The sequence below is a fragment of the Gopherus evgoodei genome, chromosome 3, assembly GCF_007399415.2.
Source record: "Gopherus evgoodei ecotype Sinaloan lineage chromosome 3, rGopEvg1_v1.p, whole genome shotgun sequence".
NCBI lineage: Eukaryota > Metazoa > Chordata > Testudines > Testudinidae > Gopherus > Gopherus evgoodei.
In genome coordinates this window covers 197266366-197291235 of record NC_044324.1, presented here as the reverse complement: position 1 = coordinate 197291235, position 24870 = coordinate 197266366, and the positions used below count along the sequence as shown (strand labels likewise).

At 41.3% G+C, this 24870-nt stretch overlaps 2 protein-coding genes across 2 annotated transcripts in view; one reads left to right on the top strand and one right to left on the bottom strand.

Moving 5' to 3' along the window:
- Positions 1–3875, top strand: part of MSH6 (mutS homolog 6) — a 29196-nt gene extending 25321 nt beyond the window's left edge. Inside the window, 4 exon segments of the mRNA XM_030557757.1 lie at positions 315–404; positions 2595–2749; positions 2953–3152; positions 3705–3875. Coding sequence (XP_030413617.1) covers positions 315–404; positions 2595–2749; positions 2953–3152; positions 3705–3783 — 524 coding nt within the window. The 3' untranslated portion in view covers positions 3784–3875.
- Positions 3876–4850: 975 nt separating this feature from the next.
- The window catches only part of FBXO11 (F-box protein 11), a 177984-nt gene continuing 157964 nt past the window's right edge, over positions 4851–24870 (bottom strand). The window contains 14 exon segments of the mRNA XM_030557758.1: positions 4851–5160; positions 5258–5356; positions 5648–5756; positions 8133–8240; positions 9966–10076; positions 11446–11589; positions 11676–11752; positions 12184–12269; positions 12354–12476; positions 13526–13593; positions 13596–13619; positions 13705–13790; positions 14149–14272; positions 14305–14398. Of these exon segments, the coding sequence (XP_030413618.1) occupies positions 5031–5160; positions 5258–5356; positions 5648–5756; positions 8133–8240; positions 9966–10076; positions 11446–11589; positions 11676–11752; positions 12184–12269; positions 12354–12476; positions 13526–13593; positions 13596–13619; positions 13705–13790; positions 14149–14272; positions 14305–14398 (1383 nt within the window). The 3' untranslated portion in view covers positions 4851–5030.

Sequence of the window (24870 nt, the reverse complement as noted above, 5' to 3'; positions counted from 1 at the left end):
CTTCTACCAGAGAGAGAACTTTGGTTTTTTCCTGCTTGCTTTTTTACATTAGGACTAGTGTACAAACAGGGTTGAAAACTAGTAATACTAAAAAATACTCAGTTATGCTTGTTCCCCTACCTGTTAGTTTGAATGTCTTTTTTTAAGCTCCGCTTTTTCCTAGGGAGATTTTCTTGCTAAAGCTCTGGTCACAGACTAAACTGAAACTTCCAGCAAGCTAATAAATGTTCTATTGTTGAACTGTATGCTGTACATGCCTGCCTTTGCAAAACTTCTATACGCTTTGAATGAAACTTTGTTTTTGTCCTTTTTAGGAGAGAGTACCTTTTTTGTTGAGCTGAGTGAGACTTCCAGCATACTCCAGCATGCAACAGAGCATTCCCTTGTGCTTGTGGATGAACTAGGTATTCAGGCTCTTTTAATAAGCATGGGGAACAAACAGGGAAAACTGGAAGTATTAGTAAATAAGTTAAATTAGTTGACATCAGACTTTGTGGATAAATCTCATGACTGGAATATTGGTATAAAGGGGCATAAGCTTGTTCAGGAATCCAGATGGGAAAAAATAGGTGGTGTTGCATCAAGAATACATATCACTTGTTTTGAGATCCAGAAGGGGGTGAGAATAGACCAGTTAAGTCTGATGGGGGGTTAAAAAAAATGGATGGGGTCTACTCTAGACCACCAAATCAAGACTAGGAGGAAGAGGCATTGCTAGAACAAATATCCAAAACACAAGACTTGGTATTTATGGGGGACTTTAACTACATCTGTTGCAAAATTAATATAGCAGCACACACATTTCAAGAACTTATTGGAAATTATTGAGGACATTTTGTTCCAGAAAGTGGAGGAAATAATGGAGGGGATAGCCATTTTAGACTTGATTCTGACCAGCAAGGGAAGAATTGGTTGAATAAATGTGATGGTAATAAATACATCAGGAATTAGAGAAAGATGAAGGAAAACTTAGGTCCTCTCCTTAGGGGGGAAGAGCTAATAACTTGACATAAAGATTGATTTTGTTTAATAAGTCTATTTTGTTTGCCTTCATGAAAAAGGTTAATGGTGACCACATACTCAACACAATTAGTATTAACAGTGGGGAAGAAACATAAGCCAAAATATATAAAGAACAGGTTAGTGTATTTAGATGAATTAGATGTATTCAATTCAGGAGAGCCTGGTGATATTCATTATAGGTTGTACTTTGAGGAACTAGCTGAAGCAATCTTGGAACCCTTAGCACTTTTCTTTAAGAATGCCTGGAGGACAAGTGAGGTCCCAGAGACTGGAAAAGGGCAAAGATCTTTATAAAAGGGAACAAAGAGAACCTGGGAAATTATAGAGCAGTCAGACTGACTTTGATATCTAAAAAGCTACTGGAACTAATTATAAAATAATTTCTAAGCACCTAGAGGATAATAGTTATAAGGAATAGCCAGCATGGATTTGTCAAGAACAAAGCATGCCAAACCAATCTAATTTCCTTTGACAGCATTACAGGTGGGGAAGCTGTAGACATGATATATCTTGATTGTAGTAAGAACTCTAGGGAAATGTGACTAGATTGAATTATCATAGAGGGTACACTTTTTTGGTTGAAAGGCTGTACTCAGTGTTGTTAATGGTTTGCTGTCAAACTGGGAGGATGTATCTAGTGAAGACCCACAGGGGTCAGTCCTGGGTTGAGTATTTAATTCAGTATTTTCATTAATTACTTTTGAGAGAAGAGTATGCTTATGAAATGTGCAGATGACACCAACTTGGGAAGGGTTGCTAGCACTTTGGAGGACAGAGTTAATTGACTGTGACAATTTAGAGATTTGGTATGAAATCAGCAAGGTAAAATTCCTTAAAGACACATGCAAAGCACTATAATTAGGAAGGAAAACTCAAATGTCCAATTACAAAATGGGAAATAACTGGCTATGTGACAGTACAGCTGAAAAGGATTTTGGGGTTATAATGGATCACAAACTGAATGAGTCAACAGTGGGGAGAAAAGAAGGCTAATATTCTGGAGTTCATTAATAGGAGTATTTATATTGAAGATGTGAGGTAATTCTCCCTCTGTACTCCATACTAGTCAGGCTTCAGCTGGAGTCTAGAAGAGAGAAACAAATGATGAAAAGTTTAGAAAACTTGGCGTATGAGAGGAGGTTTAAGAAACTCAGCTTGCTTAGTCTTGAGAAAAGATGACTGAGGGACCTGATAAGTCTTCAGCTATGTTAAGAGGACAGTGATCAATTGTTCTACATGTCCACTGAAGGTAGAACAAGTAGCAGTGGGCTTATTCTGTAACGAGAGAGATTTAGAAGGGTTTTTCTGAATATCTAACTTAAGGATAAGGATAGATAAATTCTAGAATAAGCTTCCAAGACTTTGTGCTATAAATTCCACCATAGTTGTTTTGCACAAATTTCCCTGAGTAGACAAGCTGTTAGTAAAATTTAGGGGACTCTTTCAATAACATCTACAGTAACTTGAATCTGGTTTAAATTATCTCTTTAAATGCGGGGTTGAACTCCTGTTTTGCTAACACAAGTTAGTTCCACTTTGGATGTGTGAAAGATTATCTTCTTCTCTTGCAGGTAGAGGCACAGCTACTTTTGATGGTACAGCTATAGCAAGTGCAGTTGTTAAAGAACTTGCAGAAAATATAAAGTGTCGCACACTTTTTTCCACACACTATTATTCATTAGTAGAAGACTATTCACACAGTGCTGCTGTGCGACTGGGCCATATGGTATGTACAAACTGTTGAACTTCAAGGAAAGGTATTTGCATCACTTTGGGAAGTGGGGGTTTTTATTAGTAGGTTGTGTTCCACAGGGTGCATAGAGCCTCCGTTTTCTACCTGTAATCAAAAAGGGTGTCCTGAAAGAAAGAAATGTTCTATGTACACTAATCTAAAAGTATTGGATAAACTGCTTTTATAATTTCTTTTAGGCATGTATGGTTGAAAATGAAAGCGAAGATCCAAGCCAGGAAACTATTACATTCCTCTATAAATTCATTAGAGGAGCTTGTCCTAAAAGCTATGGTTTCAATGCAGCAAGGCTTGCTAATATTCCAGAGGAAGTTATTCAGAAAGGTCACAGAAAAGCACGGGACTTTGAGAAAGTTACAGTTTCACTGAGACTCTTCAGGTAAGTTATTTCCTGAATTTATTTAAAAAAAAAAAAAACACCCAAAAACTCAGGTGCTGTGCCATGTAGAGAGGGTTGTTTAAGTGGCTATGCTAGAGCACAACAGAAAGGGGGGGGGGGAAAATAACTTTTCCTCTTGGCTCATAGGGGGAGCTAGACATTTTCTCACGGTTCACTTGTAATGCCTTGGCAATTCTTAGGTGCTACATGACTTCAGAGAAACAGTAATATGTTTAAAATCATAAGACTATCCTTTATAAATTCATATGAAACCCATCAAGGGTCTGAATAAAACAGTCTAATAAAATATATCCTTAGACATTAAAAAACCATTCTTCAAATATAGACTAAGTTAAGTGGTAAAACTGAAGGCAAAGGAGGGTTAGCCCCTTATTTTGACTAACTGCCTGCCAGAAAAAACTCCTGATCCATCCTTAAAGGTGGAGACTGATTTACCTAGAAAACATATTACTTAGTGAAAAACTTACTAGACCTCTTTTACTAAACATAAATGTTACTTAGCAATGTGGACTTTTTTTTCCCCCCCTTTAGGCACCTTTGCCTGGTGGCAGAGAATGCAGCAGGAGATAAAGCTGTTCCTAAACTGATGACTGTAATCAATAATCTGTAAGATACAGTAACAAGTGTTAGAGTGGTGGTTTTCTCACAAAGATGGTATGCAGACAACATTATGATCTAATAAACTTTATTTTTTAAAAATGACCATTTTTTCCATTTTCTTTCCTAGGAAATTAAACCCTTTTAATTCTTACCTACCCTCTACATAATGGTTATTGAATACTCCACAATATATTAAGTCTAGATGTTATGGTACATGCATACACTTTCAGGCTGTTGATTACCCACTGTCACCAATACACATAAATGGAAAGAGCTATGAAACTGTATTGAGCTGTATATATACTTGTCTCAGCTTCATTATAGCAGGAAATTGTTGATATAGGTAATGTCCAGACTGTTCAAAAAAAAACTATGAACAGAGTAAAATACAAGCTTGTTTTGAGGAGACTTTCTAATGTGTACTTTAAAACATAGTAAAACTTTCATTCACAAAACTTAGTTACATGGGTACTTTGTTTTATAGTGCATTATTTATGCTAGGAAGTCTCATTAAAACACTTGCTTTGTTAGGGTGATTTGACGACAGACTATTGCTGGGGCAGGGAAGGAGATTTTAACTTTTTCAAAGTATACCAGAAAAATTGCTGGATATAATTTAAGATTAGTGTTTTCTCTTTCACAGAAAGAACGTACATACTGGGACATGAGTACAGTTACAGCAAGTCTAGGTGTGCTAACAAAACAGGACACATTCAAGTACAATAAGAATTTTTTGCTTGAAATTAAAAACAAACTACATGAGTAAAGCATTTAAAATCATATTTTTCAATCTGAGTAAATGTTAAAAAAAATCAAAAGAAATGCAGAAGTGCTAGCTCACATTTTACCATGTTACAAAAGCAATTGGTACCCATGTCCATAACAGCAGCAACAAGGAATGCTGCTTGTCTACAGAATAGTACTACTGCAAATTGGACTGCATTTCAATGCTACTTGTAAAAACACCAGCTTTTCAGAAGTTGGTATCTGTACAAAATTGCAGCTTATTTTCTTCACTTCTGTCCCTTCAAGAGTCTTTGTTTACACAGTAATGCTAAAACGCCCAGTTCTGTTATCCTGAGTCAACATATTGCCACTTTCTTTTTGGTAGGTTGAGCTCCATAGTGTCAACACCTTACACATCCATTTTTAATACAGTCTCTTTCTGCAGAAATGGGCAAGTATAATTTCCTCCAAAAAAAAAGTTTAACAGTTATGATATTAGAATGGCAGGACTTTTTTTTTCCTGAAAGGAATTTAGTTGTGCTGCAATGTATTAGATTCTATAGGTGGAGCAGAGTCATATAGTGTATCTGTATCATGTGTAGGCTCCCCAGCTAGCGTACAGGGATTAGACAGTGTTCCAGCACCACAGTCACAGAAAAACCTAGAAGAAAAAAATTATCTTCAGTAGGAGAATTAAACTTGCTTTAAGTTTGAATGGTAAAACTACTCAGCCAAAGTATTCATTCTTGTTAACATACCTATCGTGTCTAATAAATTCTACATCATGTCCTTGATGGCACTTCTTAATGCAGTTCACACATATGGCGTTACGATCTGTGGTGTTACAAGTGTGACATCTAAAGTAAAATGTAGCACATTAGGCATGATTTGGAAATGGACAGGTGGTTACAGGCACATTTGTAATTGGCAGTGTTACGCACATAAAAATACCAACCTCCTTGTAGAAGTAATGTTCATAATCAAAAAAACAATCATTTTTATATTACATCTGAGTACTTAACTTGCAGACTCTAGAAAATAGATCTAAGTTGGTTCATCATTTACACTAGACAGTTTTCTATTTAATCACTTATATGCTAGAGGGATGCTTACCTTTCATGACCTACAACTGTTTATAAATTTGTTACCTGTAGAAGTCATGCATTGGGTAGCTGGTGTAACTTGATATCTTATACAGACATTGGCCTCTACTGACAGCCTTTTCTATGGCATCTTGATTGTTCATTATTTTGTTATCTGTAATAAAAGGGTAAACTATCAGATAATTAAAACATTCCTTTTAGGTCTCACCACTCCGCTCCCACGCATGGAATACTCCTGGGGGAATTCTTCTGCACACAATATTTTCAAATTCTGCACATTTTGTTTGGTGTGATTATATTGTGTTATTTTGACAGTTTCAATTAATTACATTTCAGAATACCTGTCAGCAAGTATGTCTAACAACACAGACAAAAATGATTAAGGAAATGTTTTTTGACAAATAGATTCCTTACTAGACATATTAATACAGAACTGAGTAATAATTCATTTAAATTACAATACAGAACTGTATTTCCTGCATCCCTCAAAAGCAGTGCAAAGGTTTGGGGGAGTTGGGGTAACAGAGGAGCTGAGGGAGAGGCAAGTAATTGCTGGGAAGGAGCCAGGGTGAGAACTTGTTGGGTATGAGGGGGGGAAAGTACAGAACAAGGTTTTTTGGGGGGAGCAGAGAGGGATTGTTAGGGAGCTTCCCCCATGCAGACCCTGGCTGACCCCAGCCTCTCCCCTTCAGACAGGTACATCTGCCCCTGACTCCAGGTGTCCCTGCACCCCTATGTATTCTTTTAGCCCTCCTGTCCCTATGTGTATCTGTGGCCCTGCACCTCCACTCCCATTCAGCCCCTACCCTAGTCTGTGCCCCACTAGCCCTTATGAGCCCCCGTCTGAGGCCCACTCCCAGCAGCCCAACGCTGTCTGTCTCCCCGTCTCCTGACCTGGCCTGACAGGCACTGTGAAGAAGGCAGGCTCTTCCTCTTTCCTAGGTGGCCAGAAGCTGCTGCTCTGTTCTAGTGCCATAGCACCCTCTGATGAGCAAAAGGCAGAACTGCAGCAATTTACTGGCAGAAGCTTTTTTCTGCGCAAAAAATTAAAAATATGCACAGCTCATTAGTTATGTGCAGAATTCCCCTAGGAGTAATGGAACTACAGGAACAGGTTGAGTTCTCTGTCAGAATTTTAGGCTATAGTTCTAGAGTTTAAGTACTACTGATAGGTAAACAACTGAGCCATCCCTTCTAGATTTCAGGTCAGGGTTGCTGTCAGATTAGTAGGCCAATTGATAGGGCTGCTTCTGCATCCCTCAGGAATGCACAGCAGAACTGAAATCCTCATTGAAAGTGAGACAGAGAAAAACACCAAGCAGCTCTGTTCTTATTTCTTTCAGTGGGTGTACCCATAACCCTTATTGACCAAGGTTTCACACCTATGTTCTAGGAAGCACGACAGTATTATTTCCCCTAATTTTTCAAATAAGGTAACGTTGTAAAAGGTTACTTCCAGCAGAACTGGGAATAGAACACAGGTCTCATCTACTCAGTCGATCTATACCCATTGTTCTTAGCACTAGGCTATACTTGCCTCCTAGAACCAAGCACAGACCCTAAGAAACTTGGTACCCAAGTCTGTTGTCTCATAACTAGCTTTATAATAAACTTGCAAAATGGTGCCTCACTAGTGTTTGGTTCATAGCAACTTACTTTAACAGACTTGTAAAGTAAGTTTCTGAACCGTACTGGCTACTTGTTTTCACTCATGTAGCAAAGAGTTCTGATTACAGGAATTTTGTATGGTCTTTCAAATTCCCAACCAGAAAGAATTAACCACTATCAAAACAGTCTGAAGGAGGATTAACTCAAGAGTGGCCAAACCTGTGGCTCTGGAGCCACATGTGGCTCTTCAGAAGTTAATATGTGGCTCCTTGTATAGGCACTGACTCCGGGGCGGAAGCTACTGGCACCGACTTTCCAATGTGCCTGGGTGGGGGTGGGGGTGAGGGTGCTCACTGCTTAACCCGTGGCCCTACCCTTCCCCCCTTGAGCCTGCTGTGTCCTCACTTCTCCCCCTCCCCCCAGAGCCCCCTGCATGCCACAAAACAGCTGACCAGAAGTGCAGGCAGGGAAGGAGAGGTGCTGATCAGCAGGGCTGCCACTGGGTGGGAGGTGCTGGGAGCTGGGGGAGTGGATAGGGGGCTGCTGACATATTACTGTGGCTCTTTGGCAATATACATTGGTAAATTTGGGCTCCTTCTCAGGCTCAGGTTGGCCAACCCTGGATTAACTGATGAAGTGGTCAGTGGAAAAGGCTATATTCTGCCAGGGAAAATTTAGATACAAACAAGAGTTTTCACTTTATTCTCTTGGAATCTGCAGTGCTTTAAAGGTGTTCCAGCTATTGGCTTAACTCTGAACAAACCTCAACCTTTTTTTTAGGTTCAGGGCAATTTAAAGTGTAATACTGCCAAAAGTGAGACACTGGGATATGACAAATTCTACAATACTGAAGTCTCCAGCACGCCACTCATCTTGAAGAAATGTCATACATAAACAAATATGCAATGTAAAATCTACACACCTTTCATTGTTACATTGACACCAGATGCTAGAAATAAGCCTCCAAAACGGTTGTTGAAAATCTGATTGCCTTCTAATGTTGCAGTTGCATGATTTGTTATTTCAATACCTGTATTTGGTGGAGGTGAGGCAGAGAATCAAAGCCTTAATGTGCATTTTATACTTTTTTCAGCAGCGAGATTTACAGTTAAAGCACTTAGTATTTCCTACTATCTGTCAGTCATTGGCAAAATGACTAATATCTAGAAATTGTGCTGTGACTGACTGAGCTGAAGTCCAAACATTCCCACTGCATCTCTTCATAGAGGTAAAGCCAATTTCATGTTTTCCAATTAGCAACTAATAATCAAACCACTAGTTTCTCAGATAACAGAGCAGTACAACTGGCCAAGATTTTCAAAAGTGATCTGATGTTTTCAGGTGCCCATCTTGACCTGGTTTTCAGGAACTGTACACTATCTGAAAATATACGCTCTTTTAAAGGTGTCAAGTTGGGCACCCAAAAAGTCTGTCAATTATACCCATGATTTTCAGAAATCAAACTCTTTCAGGTCACTTGGCCAGAACTCATTTTGGCAGCTCCCCAGCGCTACACAGAAGCAAGACCTTTTAAAGGTCTTCACAGAAGCTTGCTTTTTCTGAAAGACAAATGGAGAAAACTCAAGCATGCAATTTCAATTGATTAGGATTAAAGAACTATTATAGCACAATTTCTAACAAGCAGCAGTATATGAAAGTCACCATTATTACAGTAAGACTTAGAATTCCTATTCAACTGATTCCATAAAAAAATACAGATTTCAATACTTTTGATGCCTTCCACGCAAAGTGATTCCAGAATCTTAGAAGTACGTTGCTAAAATTTTCCTTGCTCTAAAACAGGATTAGTGATAGAAAATTCAAGTCAACTCTCACCAAGTCAGTAACATTTACATCCTGATTGACTTTCAAAAGAAAATTGTGAACAGTTACTAGCAAATCTGCTATGTGATGAGATAGAAACTGCATTATTTCCTGACAAGTTCAGAGAATGTTGCAAAACTGGCATTTTGGCAATTCTAAAATCCCAAATGATTTCTAGAATATAACTAGAATATCTCAGACTGTTCAAATGAATAATAATCCTAGCTGTAGAAAAGGGACTCTTGCCTGTCATAATACTGAACTGAAATCTGTAAGCTCTAACCCAGGGGTCTCAAACTTAAATGACAACGAGGGCCACATGAGGACTAGTACATTGGCCCGAGGGCCACATTTACTGACACCCCCCCCGCCACTGCCCTTGGCCCCGCCCCCACTCCACCCCTTCAATGAGGCCCCGCTCCTGCCCCCATTCCAACCCCTTCGAAATCCCCACCCCAACTCAACTCCCTCACTGTTCCCAGGGGGCGCAGGAGGGGTGTGGGATGTGACGGGCTCAGGGCAGGGAGTGGGGGTGTGTGGTGCAACAGGGGTTTCAGGGTAAGGGGTGTGGGGTGCAGCAGGGGGTTCGGCTGCAGGAGTGGTTCGGGGGGTGGGCTCCAGCTCGATGCACACCAGGGGCAGGGAAGGCTCCATGCCTGCCTGCCCTACCCTCGTGCTGCTCTGGGAAGTGGCTGGAGTCTGGGGAAGGAGGGGTGCAGGGGTGTGTGTGGCTGTTGCTTCAGGCACCGCACCCAGCAGCTCCCATTGGCTGCAAGGCAGACAGGGAGCCTGCCTGGCCCCCGGTGCGGGTCGGGCCAGAGCCACTGTAAGTCAACGCTGGGGGAGGGTAGGGGGCCCGCGAGGAGCTCGTGGGCTGCATATTTGAGACCCCTGCTCTAACCCCTCAAAATATGATTTAAAGAATACAAACCTGCAGCAAAGCCATCAAATATTCGATTTTTCCTTAACACAGGGTGACTGTTGGTGCTGATGAGAACACCAGCTTGAGCATTTCTAAAAATATCATTCTCTTCAAGGAGACCTACAACAGAACCAACAACAAGCACCAGATTTAAGGCTAAGCATCACTGTGTTTCTCTTTATAAGAAATCTGTATATTTTATTCATAATATCAATGGTTTCAATGTCAGTGATGGGTATTCCCAGGATGAAAGGATTAGCAGGATGTTGGAGATAATATACATCATCCTTTGAAAGTTATTCTCAATTTATATGCATCTAAGGATATTTAATAAAACAAGGATTTTCAGTACAGATGGGGAAAACATGGGACCTATGACCCACAATAAGCTCGTAAGTAATACACCTAGACTAGTGGTTCTCAACCAGGTGTACACGTACCCCTGGGGATACACAGAGGTCTTCCAGGAGGTGCATCAACTCATCTAGATTTTTGTGTAGCTTTACAACAAGCTACATAAAAAGCAGTAGCCAAGTCAGTACAAAACAAAATTTCATATGACTTGTTTATACGGCTCTATATACTAATACTCTGAAATGTAAGTACAATATTTATATTCCAATTTATTTATTTAATAATTATATGGTAAAAATAAGAAAGCAAGCAGTTTTTCAGTAATAGTGTCCTATGACACTTGTATTTTTTATGTCTGATTTTGTAAGCAAGTAGCTTTTTAAATGAAGTGAAACTTTGGGGTACGCAAGACAAAGACTCCTGAAAGGGGTACAGTAGTCTGGAAAGGTTGAGAGCCACTGGTCTAGAGGCTACTTTATATTTAAGAAAACCAAATCCGTCAGACTTTGTGCTCTGCTCTTTCTTCTCCAGCAGCATTTGGTAGTCTCAAAGGAGAGCATAATTTTTTGACTGGTACTTTGCCACTGCAGTGCAGCTCAACTTAAAACTACATAACCTAAAATTAAAGTTTATAATCCACAATGAAAGACTACCCACCTAATTTCTTAATAAGATATTTTCCTTTTAATGGATAGGATGGGAAAAAGTCTGGCTCTTTCCAGATCTTTGGTATTGACAAAAACCATACATTTAAAAACAAAAACAAAGCCCCCACAAATCCAAGATCTGGGATCTTCAATTTGATGGTTACATCGGACCTTTTGTCCTTCAGTTAAATGGCAAAAAAGTTACAAATGTAGATCACAGGTAATAAGGAAGAAGTCTAGCCTTATAGAAGCAGTCTGGAATAGGCTTCCTGGATGAGGTGAATTACTCCTTTGCCTATTACAGTATAGTATTACAGATGTAACTGATGACACTAAAAAGCATTAGTACGTTTTAAATAAATATTTTACTACTTCATAAAGAAAAATAATCAAATTTCTAAAGAGCAATTTAAAAGAACAATATCTTAATCTGAAATTAGGTTATAATCCAATATATTTAGTGTATTCTAATGAGGAAAGAATGCTACCTCTGCCACCATTAAATATACAGATGCCCCCATCTCTTCCATCATGGATTTTATTTCTTCTTAGCGTAGGATTACTGTCTGTCTTAATCCATACTCCAGCCATTGCATTATCAAAAATTTCATTGTCTTCTATAAATCCAAGCCCTATAAAAAAAATATTCAACATAACTGTCTTTCTAATAACCATGTTGCAAAGCATCTTAATGTCTGAAAAAATGAAATAGACCTACCAGAATTATAAACAAGAATACCACCATTCTGACCTCCCCAGATTTTGTTGCGCCTAATTTTGGGGTTGCTTCCAGTTCTACAGATAACCACAAGCAAATGAATTATTAAAAAAGGTTTCCTAAAACTGAACATTTAAAATACATCTGAAGATAGGGGGAAAATAGTACATCAATCACATCAGCATTCTGTACGTTTACACATCAGACTCCATGTATAAATATAAAAGACATTGCTTGCAAGCCTTTAGAAATCATCGATTGCTTACTTGGAAACAAATAGATTTAAGACTTCACACCATTATGAACAGAGAAAGAAACTGGAGATAAAAGTTAGTATCTAGGTTCTCCTGACAAGAATTCCTCCCCTTGAACTGAAACTAAGAACACTAGATTTAAAAGGACACCCCAGGGTAAATTTTAGGAACCGAATGAGGAGGAGGAGTAAAGAGAAAAATAAGGCTAATACAATAAAATCTCTTTTTAGATGTAAAATGAAAACACGTATTACCTTATTTGAACCCCTGAGTACATGTGATTATAGATGTCATTGTCCTCCAACACTCCATGTCCGTTGTCATAAAAATAAACACCAACCTGACATTAAAAATAAAATAAATTAAATTAGAAGAAAGAAAGAAGTGTGAAAATAGTATTTCTATCATGCAAAACAAAACCCACCTGTTTCCCACTATGTATTCTATTTCTCCTCAGTACTGGAGTACTTCCTGTTGTCACCCAGACTCCGGCCAAAGTATTACTGTAAACTTCATTTTCTTCAATAACTCCTTGTCCTTTTTCATGCTAAATACAAGCAAGATAAGTCAAAGGTTAAGTCAAGTTGTCTCTTGCAAATATTGGCTTTATGGCTTTTTTCTTTTTGGAGGGAAGAAAAAAATTGCTTTGTCCAGTTGTGATGGCCATTCTTATGGTAGAAGTCTCCTGAGTTCTCAAGTTACTACCATTTTTAAAATTGTTTTGTACTATTTGTGAGACTTTATATTTCTGAACATTTTAAGTGTAAAAAACAGCTTAAAATTTCTCGTTTTACATCTGATTTTATACTGGAGATTTCAAGGGTTTGTACTGAAGTTTAGAAATCTCTGCTGGGCTTTGCTAGTGGAGCTCTGCACTCAACTGTGTGCGCTAGGTAACCAGGTTCTAATCTTACATCCAGCATTATCTATTAAAAATAAAATAAGTTACATAAATTGTCATGTTTCTTACTTAAAGCATATAACAATCTTTACTGGTGCATTTGTGTTTAAAATTAAAGCAACATTAGACTCTGAGGGTCAGATAGTAAGGCAAATAATTATACAATTCTAATCTGAGAGCTTCAGTTCATGTTACTTAACCCTTGGTTTCACATGCTAAAGACTCAGATTCTAGTCTTGACTTCTAACTGCTCTGCGTACTTTTAGTGACACCTGCCAACTTGTGGGTGGGGAGATCTGAATTTTGTCAGTCTAGTGATAACCGTGAAATGCTCCATGTTTCTAGATTTTAAGTGTACATGATGTCAAATTATTACCAAAAACTGATGTAAGGTGAAAACTTTTTTTTTTTTTTAATTTGATATTTTGCTACCTACACTGCAGGGCAATGTCTTGAATTTAAAAGAAATATTCTAGCTGTATTTGTCAAAATTAAAACAAGATTATTTGTAATTAGGTGAATCTATCTGTAGAACGTAAGAAACTACTTCAGAATTTAACAAAACAAAAGGAAACTTTAAATGTTTACTTAAACTTTAAAGTGTGTATACAAGGCATTACACTTCCGTAACTCACAGAAAATACTACCTAGCAGAATCTGCACGCCTAGACCTTCTATATGTAGTTAGTACTCACCACATAAATTCCACCATGTTGGCCATCATGAATCTTGTTGTGTCGAACAATGGGACAACTATTTGTCGAATCTGAATTCCTGCTAATGCATTACCTGTTGAAAGGGGTCATACTTTAGGAAAATTTGGCACACAAAATATAAAAAGTCCAAGATACAATAGGATAAATGTATAATTTACCATAAATGTCATTTCCTTCAATAAGGCCTCTCCCATCACCAAAGATGTAAACTCCACCTTGATTCCCATTAAAAATTGCATTGCCCCTAAGGAACAAAACCACACATTACAAAACTATGAAAGTAAGTTACACTGTACCATATAATCTAAACATATAAAGAAAATGTACAAATATATGTAAAACTCATCAGGTTTTGAAATCTAGAATAGTGTCAGGATTGCAGATTTTTAAGAAACTATATACTTCTAAAAATATATCGTATGCATGCAAGTTAAAAATCTAATTCCATTGCACCCTGACACATCCATGTCATTTTTATATATGTAGGAATGTTAATGTTATTAAAAAACGGAAGTAATATGGCATACATTTTCCTTTCACCCTAAAACATTCCTACAAACAAGCACCAACTAAATACCCAACCACTAAAGAAACAAACTAACCTTATTGTTGGGTCACTGTTTGAGGTAATCCAAACACCTGCAAAATTGTTTGCATAGATTTTATTCTCTATGAATTGTCCTCTTCCTTTTTCATGAACATAGATTCCTCCAGTCTGACCATGAATGGATTTTCACAAACACAAATGAAGCATGGTGAGACAAACCACATCACCCAACTGTAGTTGGCATAAGCTTTGACCTCAAAGCCAGCTATCCTGTTTCTATGTATGTTGCAGCTTTCAAAATAACCCTACAAAAACAACACACAAAGTTTTCTGTAAGAAAATCTTGAAAAGATTATAGTTTTAAAATGCTCTTCCTAAAACTTGGGAATCTAAAAAGGAAAAAAAAAGATAGCCATGTCTACAAAAAGTACCATTATTGCTATAGATCTAGGTAATTACATAGCCATCATTACTGTAGCATAAGCATCTTCCAAGTAAGTAAAATGAAACAAATACAGAAAACCTTATTAACTGAGAAAAGATTTCTTTGTATTTCTATCTATTAAGGAATTTGTGTGTTTACTTTCAGTATTCTAGTGCTGCTTATTTGAAATTGTCTTACACTAATATTGCTGAGAGTCAAGTTTAAAAAAAAACATACCAAAATTGCTATTTTAAGAAATTGCTCTATTGAATCTGTATTTTCTTAGTTTATCAAATTGAACAACATAAAAAATTACTTAAGACTTTACTTATGTTTCCCAAATACACTGCAATCAAAACCAAAATAAGAACTAGTTTAGGTGCTGATTCTGAAAAGTGATTAATTTTATTAGACTTCACTGTGACTGTTCAAAATAAAGTTACTGCTTATAAGTCTTCTCAAAATTGCACCTGAAAGGCCTAATCCAGGAAAGTACCAAAGGGAGTTAATTAAAGGGAACTGGGTTCTTAACCAAAAAAAAAAAATCAATCAATCTAAAAGAGCAAATTATTCCACATGGAAAATTGGGTGAGGGGAGAGGAGAAGAGGAGCATTCAAGCACGATTCCGTTTCCAAAACAAAAGTTTATATGTCTTCTTTTCAGGCCTTTTTCTTGGTCCTTATTTATTATTAGTGATCTGTGAAAAAACAGGATCTGCTCCTACCGCTGAATCCCTAAAGTCATATTCTTATTTATGGTTTCAATCATTTCCAGAGCAAATAACTGTGATGTTAAATTGACACATTATTAGTTCATGTGAGAAAAATTCAACAAACATCTTTTAAAGAAAAGGATTTTTTTTCATGAAAACATTCCCGGTAGTAATAATAAAAGATTTAACACATCTTAAGTATTTTTCAAATGATTCCCCATGAGATGTCTGCAAAATCTTAAAATGAAGTTGAGTACTAATGAGAAAACAATTTAAGAGTAGGCTACCTCAAGTTAGTGAGAAAAATCTTTAGAATCTAGCTATATGCATGGCTGCAATTATAAAAAACAAACCAACCAACTCACTAAAATGGCATAAGCAAAGGAAAGAATATTTGTACTATTTGCCCTACTGTCACCTTCCAATTACTAGTATTTTCTTACTGCATTTTAGTGGAGAAAAGAGTATTTGAATTACTCATTTACTTCACTTCCTTTTTAGACTGGCTTTCAGAATTCCCCCCCCACAGTTCATAAACTGCCTTGATTCAATGTTTTCAATATAACTGAAAAAAAAAACACATGGTTTAATCTTCTTTCACAATTTCGGGTAATCAAGGTAAAGTTTGAAGACCTAAATGACACCCTTTCCCAAGAAAAAAGCCAACATTTCCAAGAGTGGACTAATGACTTGGGATGTCCAACTCAGACACCCTAAAAAGGGCTGCCTTTCAATGGCAGGTACTGACTGAAACACAGTCGCTTTATGGGTGGTGACGTTTTGGGGCTCACCCAGGCCAATAGGTAGGAGTTCTCAACCTTTTCCTTTCTGAGGCCCCCCTCAACATGCAATAAAAACTTCAGGGCCCAGCAGGGGAATGGGTGAGTGGGTGGGTAGGGACACAGGGCTCCAGGCTGGGGTAGGGGGCTTTGGGCATAGCATAGTTTGACTTCTATTTTGGGGGGGCAGGGACCAGTAGGGGTTGGGCCAGCTCTGCACAGCATGGTCCAGGAAGGCAGCACCACCTCCACCCCCTGGATCACCTTAGCAGGCCACCCAGCCTGTCTGGATTGTGTGTGTGGGGGTTCAGCTCATAAAGTTTGAAAACTGCTCAAGGTACAAGGAGGGGATAGCTAGAGGCTGTGTGCAGGCAGGAAGGTAGCTCAGGATGCAGGGAGGGACAAGTAGGGGCTGTGTGCCACGAAGGCTCCCCTGTGGTCACTGCTCCCCAAGAGCAGTGCCAACCACAAAGCGGGGTCCTCCCTGCCTGGGCAGCTCTTACCGACTGCGTGAGCTAAGGAGCAGCCGCAATCCCGGGCTGCAGGTAGGGGGAATGCCATGGCTGCCTGCTCCATGACACTAGCCAGAGCAGCAGCTGTCCACACTGTCTCACTCTGGCTTCCTGCCTCCGACCTGGCCAGGGGTGTCGCTTCAGGGGCTGGGAGGGGAAGGGCGTGGAGCTGCCCCCAGGACTGCCCCATTCTGGCACTGCAACTATGCAGCTAGTGCTCAGGGTTTCAGCCCTGCGGCGAGGGGCACAAGAACAAATAGTTACAGAAAGGTAGGTAACCGTTTTTTCTTCGAGTACTTGCACGTGTCCATTCTAATTTGGGTGACTAGCAAGCAGTAGACTTGGTGGTGGGCTCAGAGTTCAAGGACAAGCCAACTGTAGTACTGCTCGGCCAAAGTGGGGGTTGTCTCTGGCCTCCTGTGTGATAGCAAAGTGCATTGAGAACCAAGTCGCTGCTCTACGTATCTCCTGCATCGGGACCTGTGCTAGGAAGGCCGCTGAAGAGGCTGGAGACCTCATGGAGTAGACAGTCAAATTCAACAGAGGCGGAACGCCCAGGAGATCGTAGCATGTTTGCATGCAAGATGTTTTCCAAGATGAGATCCTTTGGGCAGAGTTGGGAAGCCCTTTAATTCTGTCAGCTACTGCTATGAAGAGCTGTGGTGACCTACAGAATGGTTTGGTCTGTGCAATATAAAATGCCATAGCACATCTGATGTCCAAGTAATGCAGGTGTTGTTCTTCCCTACTTGCATGAGGTTCCAGGGAAAAAGATTAGCAGAAAAATTGGTTAGTTGTAGTGAAATTGGGACACGAACTTTGGTAGGAATTTCGGGTATGGCAAATGCTGTACCTTGTCCTTAAAGACGACTAAATAGGGGAGCTCTGCCATGAGGGCTCAAATCTTTGACACTCTCCTGGCCAATGCAATTGACACCAGAAAGGTTTCCTTCTACGAAAGATGTAGCAGAGAACATGTCGCCAGTGGCTTAAAAGGTGGCCCCATGAGTTTCTAGAGGAAACTCACATGTCACATGAGGGAAGAGGTTCCCTCATCTGAGGGAAGGTCCCCTTCAGACCTTTGAGGAAGCGAAGTACCATTTCATGAGACAATACTGACCTACTGTTGACTGTCAGGTGGAATAATGAAATGGCCACCAGGTGGACCTTTATAGAGGAAAGGGCCAGGCCCTGCTGTTTCAAAGATAAGTGGTAATCCAAGATGAGATGGAGCGAAGACTGCATTGGCAGGACTCCATGTTCGGATGACCAGAGGGAGAACCGCTTTCACTTTACATGATAAGCTGTCCTCATGGAAGGCTTCCTGCTGCCCAGGAGAATTTTGTGGACTTGCTCCAAACAAGCCTGTTCATTGAGGTTTAGCCATACAGATTCCAGCCCATCAGGTGTAGAGTGCTGAGGTTCAGGTGGAGCAGCCGACCATGGTCTTGAGAGATCAGGTCTGGATACAGAAGGAGCTCAATTGAGGTCTTGAGAGAGAGAGATGAACGAGTTAGGTGTACAAGTGTTGCCTGGGCCAAGCTGGAGCTATTAGTATGACCCGAGCCCGGTTCTGCTTAATCTTTGTCAGCACCTTGTGGATCAGCAGGATGGGTGGAAAGGCATAGAAAAGGTAATGAGATCACTTCATCAGAAAGGCATCCATCATGGAGCCTGGGCTTGACCCCTCAGGGAGCAGAACTACTGGCTCTTCCTGTTGGAACATGTAGCGAACAGATCTATGTGGGGTAAACACCACTTGTGGAAATGCTCATTGTAACATCTGGGCGTAGGGACCACTTGTGATCAGTGGAGAAGGACCTGCTGAGGCCGTCTGCAAACTGGTTCTGCACCCCTGGCAGGTATGAAGCCTCGATCTCGATTGAGTGCTGTGGCAAATTGCCGGCACTACTATGATGGGTCCTGTGCTTTCTCTTCTTGTGGGGGTGTTCAGGGTGCCATTTCTTGCCACTTATCTGGAGTATTAACTGTCTCACTAGTATCCCAGAGAAGTGGGGTGGAGAGGGAGGGACCTGGGCCCGCCCTCTGCTCTGGGTCCCAACCCAAGGGCCCTAGGGATAGCAGCAAACTACTTGAACTAATGATTCCTTCCCCTGGGCTACTTCCCTCTCCAGCCCTTCAGCTTGTGGGGTGTCCTGTCCTCTCTCTGCTTGGGCAAGGTTTCTCCCAACCCTTCGTGTCTGTGGAGTCCCTCTACTCGGTACAAGCTGGGTTTCCTTTTACCTAGGGTCTTGGTCTTCTGGCCCACCACAGCACTTTTCCAAACTCTCCTCGGCTTCCCTCCAACACCACAACTACTCTGTGCTTCAACTCCTCCAAACTGTTCTCTGCTCCAACTCCTCCAAATTGCTCTCTGCTCAAACACCAAACCACTCTGCTTCAACTCCTCCAACTGTCTGATTCAAGCAGGGGAGTTTTATCAGGTGACTGGCTTCAGGTGCTCTAATTGCCTTAATGGGCTTCTGGTGCTCTAATTAAACTGTAGCAGCCTCTCATCAGCCTGAGGCTTATGTATCTCCCATATATCACTCTCCTGCTGCCCTCTAGCCATGCTATATCACAGTGCGTAATGCAAAACTCCCACAGACGGACTGCCTCCTGACATGGGGGGGAAGAACGGGATCTGCCCGGTCTGTTGATGTAATACATGGTTGATGTATCGCCCAGGAGAATCGAGACTGTCATGTTCCCAATGTGGGGCAAAAACGCCTGGCATGCTAATCGGACGGCCCTGAGTTCTCTGATATTGATGTAGAGCGATAGATCCTCTGCGGACCAGCAACCTTGGGTCCTGAACATCTCCAGGGGGGCTCCCCAGTCCCGTGCTGAGGTGTCAGAGACCCCAGGTATGCCGATGGCTGGGGTTTGTGAAGTGAATCCCTTTGCAAAGTACTCGGCGATCCAACCACCATGACAGGGAGCCGAGGATATGAACAGGCACTGTGATAACCCTATCCAGGTGGTGCCTGGAGGGGGAATACACTGTGGTGAGCCAGGCTTGGAGAGCTTTGAGTCTCAGCCTCGTATGATGAACCACATACATGCACGAAGCCATGTGGCTAAGAAGGCTCAATCAGAGTCTGATCATTGTGATTGGGTGAGCCTGTATGTAGTGTACTAACTCCGATATTGCCTGAAAGCGATCTTCCAGAAGAAGAGCATTTGCCAGATGGGAGTTAAGGACCGCCTCAATGAATGCTTTTCTCTGAATCGGTATTAGGGTCAACTTTTGTACATTGATTAGAAGGCCCAATGCCTGGAAAGTTGATTGGATGACGGCAATGTCCAACTCCTAGGCAACCAGAGGAGCTAGTGAATGGGAACGGCTCACTGAGGAGTTTTGCGAAGGAGTTCTCCAGGTGAAGGAGGAACGATTATGTGACCCTGGGGGTAAGTTTGTTGCCTGTACTGTGTGTGTGTGTGGTGCGCTTGCTGCTTGACTTAGAAATACCATATGGTCTGTTTGGGGTCTGCATGCTGACAGTGTGTGTGCTGAGCCTAGCGGCCTGCTAGGCAAGGCTGAGAGCTTCTTAATGAAGCGTTGCTCCCTAAGCCCTTTAGCACCCATCAACTTTTAACCAGGGGGCAGGGCAGGAACACCAGTTAAGTCCAAAGCAAACTGGAAAGAGCTACAGAAGGATCGCTCAAAACTAGGTGACTGGGCAACAAAATAGCAGGTGAAATTCAATGTTGATAAATGCAGAATAATGCACATTGGAAAATGTAATCCCAAGTATACATATAAAATGATGGGGTCTAAATTAGTCATTCCCACTCAAGAAAGAGATCTTGGAGTCATTGTGGATAGTTCTCTGAAAACATCCATTCAATGTGCAGCGGCAGACAAAAAAGCAAACAAAATGTTGGAAATCACTGAGAAAGGGATAGATAAAGACGACAGAAAATATCATAGTGCCTCTATCTAATCCATGGTATGCCCTCATCTTGAACACTGCATGCAGATGTGGTTGCTCCACATCAAAAAAGATATATTGGACTTGGAAAATTTCAGAAAAGGACAACAAAAATTGTTAGGGGTATGGAACAACTTCCGTATGAGAGAGATTAATACGACTGACTTTCAGCTTGGAAAAGAGATGACTAAGGGAGAGATGATTGAGATCTATAAATTATGACTGGGTGCAGAGTAATAGTAAGGGTTATGTACTCCTCATAATACAAGAACTAGGGAATCACCAAATGAAATCCAATAGGCAGCAGATTTAAAACAACAAAACATCCTCTTTGCCAGAGGGTGTTGTGAAGGCCAAGACTAATAACAGGGGGAAAATAAAGAACTAGATAAATGCATTGGAGGATAGGTTCATCAATTGGCTATTAGCCAGGATGGGCAGGGATAGTGTCCCTAGCCTCTGTTTGCTGGATCTAGGAATGAGCACCAGGGAATGGATCACTTGATGATTACCTGTTCTGTTCATTCTCCTCTAGGGCACCTGGCATTGGCCACTGTCGGAAGACAGGATATTGGGTTAGATGGACCTTTGGTCTAACCCAATATGGCCCTTCTTATATTCTTATAACTCCACTTGAACTTGAGACCTGCCCTTGATGAAGTCAGTCATTGAGGTATGGGAATACATGGACTCCTCTTGAGAAAAGCTGCTACCACTGGAATGCATTTGGTGAAGATCCTCTAGGAATCCACCAGATGGCTCCTTGACAACGTCAGCTTGCAGACCTAGGTTAGAGACCACTTGCTTCAATAAGTGCTTGTGGGCTCTTAGGTCATCTTGTGGAGAAGACCCCTTGAGCATCAGCTCATTCTCTGGTGAAGACGAGGAGGAGGCATGCGCTGCCATAGCATCCAATATAACCTCCTCCTGAGGACCTCAGGTCCTGGTAGCTGGTACTGGTCTCAGTGGTGGCTTTGGTACTGGGGTGTAGCTGAGAGTCAGTGCCGGGCCTGTGCTGAGACCAGCTCCAGCAATGGGTTGTGGAGTCTCTCAGTGCGCCACCAGTGCTGCTGAGTCCCCGAACGCATGGGGAAAAGCGCCTCACACTAGTGGCTTGACCTAGGGGAAACCCCCATGGGTTCCAAAAGGGCCACTGTAAGGGTGTCAGTCCCCATGGGCCAGGTATTCCCGGAGCATCATTGCTCCTGGTGCTCCCGAAGTCAAAGATGGGTGCAGGGATTGGTGCGTAGCCCCCAGATGGTGTCGGTGTCTTGAAAAGTCAGATTGGGAATTTGACCTTGAAGATAAGGCGCCAGTGAATACCACTAGGGGAAAAAATTCCTGACAGCTGTGCTCACGGCACACACACACCTATATTGGAATGGACATGTGCAAGCACTCGAAGAACTGGTCTCTTGCAAAATGGCTGCCATCTCTCATTGTTCTCAGCCGAACTGAAGCAACAAGATGCCCCGAGTGAGCAAAAAGGGCCACTGTCTTTATTCCTCTATTCTCCACAGAGCTCCACTCTGCTTAACATAACACGGAGCCACCATGTTTCCTAAAAGTAGCTTGACCTCACTTCTATTCGAAACAATGGGTGCAGAGCAACGGAAGCTGACTTTTTTTCAGGTGAGGTAAGGAGACAGGGAGTAGAGCTGAAGGTGCTGCCTACTCATTTTCAGGAGACGCCCAAGAGCTATGGTAGGGCAGAATTTACTTAGGAAAGAGGAAGACCCCCAAATTGTTTACTTCACTGACTAATTCTGTTTGGGAGATCAGAATAAAAGAGAGAGAAGTAATTTCTCTCAGGGTGTGGTATCCAGCCTTTCCACCTATTCTGGGCACCAGCCATCACTGAATAAAGTTATTTTCTTATAATACAAGTTGAGAGCTAAATAATACACTACTAGGAGGCCCATGCTTTGAAAACAGATGTTTATTTCAATGTAAAGGAAATTCACAAATAATATTCTGACTGCTCCTTTCAACAGCACCAAGAATTTCTGGCATGTAATAAATTCAGCTTTGTCCTTTGAAGCCAGTTTTAATGTGGTTGATTGTTCTTCTCTTTATCCATGTAAGAAATTGTGAAGCAAAGCTTAATGCAAGAAAGGGGATACATCTTTTAGAAACTTCAAGGACTGCTTACTGAAAATCAATCAAATCAATAAATCAATCTCCACTTGCTGGTTTCATTACAGAGTTTTGTGGCATTTGCTGACGGTTCAGAAAGTTGCTGCAAGATTTACAAGTACTATGTTTTCAGCATTCAGCACTCACATTTTACAGTTTTATTTGTTCCATGTTAAGCAACATATTGACTAAGTATTCCTCTTCTGTTTAACGACTATACCTTCCCCATCAAAGCACCACCTAACATCTTTCTTAAGAACAACAAAAATACTGCTCTTAACTACCAAACTGAAGTCTCAGTTACTGGGTTTTTACTTCTTCTAGAGTGCCTTTCAAAGAAAAATGAAACGAGTAAGACTTTTCAAAAGCTCAGTTTTTATTCAATATGGTTTTAGGTACTAAGTTATCTTGGATGCTTTCATGCAGGGTTTTTACAGAAATGTAAGATTGTACAGTCTCTGAAAAAATAATCAATTTTTGTTATTCCTTTGAAAGGTTGCTAGCCTGAAAAAGGAGTATGCAACAACCAAGTATATGAATATAGGAAGGGATTCATCCAAGCAGGTCAATCCTCATACTCTGTTGTGGCAGAAGAAAGAGCCTAGAAAAGTGCCATAGCTATCTGATGGAGAATCCCCACAGCACAGACACAGCAAAAGGATGCCATACTGGCCTTATGCTGAAATCCTCACATGCCCCAACTGTAGGGAATATGCTAGGGGAGACAGGCCAGCTGGGAGGGATTTGCTGGGGCTGGGCTACTGCGCACAGTACTATGAAGATTCTCTTATTGATGCTGCTGCTAGACTCCACCATCCCTCAACAGCCCAGCACCAAACACAAATCGTGGCTTGAAGCTACTTTAATCCCACCACCTCCTTGGCTGTGCCTGAATATAATGTCCAAGAAGTCCAACACACAACAGTACCTATAATCTGTATAACGTGACCTAATCTCAGCAGCTAATCACTAACTAATTACCAGTGAATCTTTACAATATGCAGCCCCTCCTAGCTGCCAAGGCTGGAATACGGTCATTCATGTACATTTATTTTGCTAAATGGGCATCCCTAACCATGTCGCTATGCCTAAAAAAAGCTATTCCTCCCTCCCCGTTCTCTGTGGAGTTAGATATCCCACAGTGCACATGTACATATAATCATGGAACCATTACTTTGTATGCCCGAATCTCTGATGATTCTATCCTTGATAAGTTAGCTCTCCTGTACTTGGAAATATCTAGATGAGGTCTGGTTTTAAAGTCTAAGTGCTTTTTCTTTTTTTTGAGGGGGGGAAGGGGGCGGCGAAAGAAGGGCGCGTTAGGTACAGAACATCATTGTCCTGATACCTGAATGCTGTGAGCAATAGAAAAACTGCATATACTAGTTCTCTAGTATAGAAAACCATACCCAACATGCAAAGTCCAAGGAAGAAATCAAGACACAGTGCATTACCTGAAGATATAACTGTTCTTCAAAATGTGTTGCTCATGTCCATTCCATTTTAGGTGTGTGCGCGCCCACGTGCACAGTTGTCGATTTCTGCCTCAGGGCTAGCTGTGGCACCCTTTGGAGTGGCGCTCCCATGCGGCGGTACATCAGGCGCCGCCAGCCCTGTGCCCTCTCAGTTCCTTCTTGCTGGCAACTTCGCCAGAGGGGGAAGAGGGCAGGAAATGGAATGGACCTGAGCAACATACCTCAAAGAACAACAATTACAAAAAAGTAACCGTTTTTTCTTCGAGTGCTTGCTCATGTCAATTCCATTTTAGGTGACTCACAAGCATTATCCATAGAGGTGGGCTTGGAGTTCACAGCTTATCTTCCAGTACTGCCCTATCAAAGCCAGCTTCGTCCGAGGCCTGCTGGGTCAGTGCATTGTGGAATGTAAAGGTGCATACAGATGACCAGGTGGCTGCTCTACAGTTGTCCTGGATAGACACATGGGCCAGAAAGGCTGCCGAAGAGGCCTACGCCCTAGCAGAGTAGGAGGTGAAAATCGCCAGAGGTGGCGCCTTTGCTTGGTCATAGAAGCAGCAAATACAGGCAGTGATCCAAGAAGAAATTCTTTGAGCTGATACAGAGCGACCTTTCATCTTGTCGGCCACAGTGATGAATAATTGCATTGAATTATGGAATGGCTTGGTCCTGTTAATGTAGAAGGCTAGGGCCCTCCTGACATCCAGGACATGTAGCCTGCGCTCCTCCTCTGATTTATGCGGCTTCAGAAAGAAGACCGGTAAGTAAATGTCCTGGCTCAAATGGAACTGAGAGATGACCTT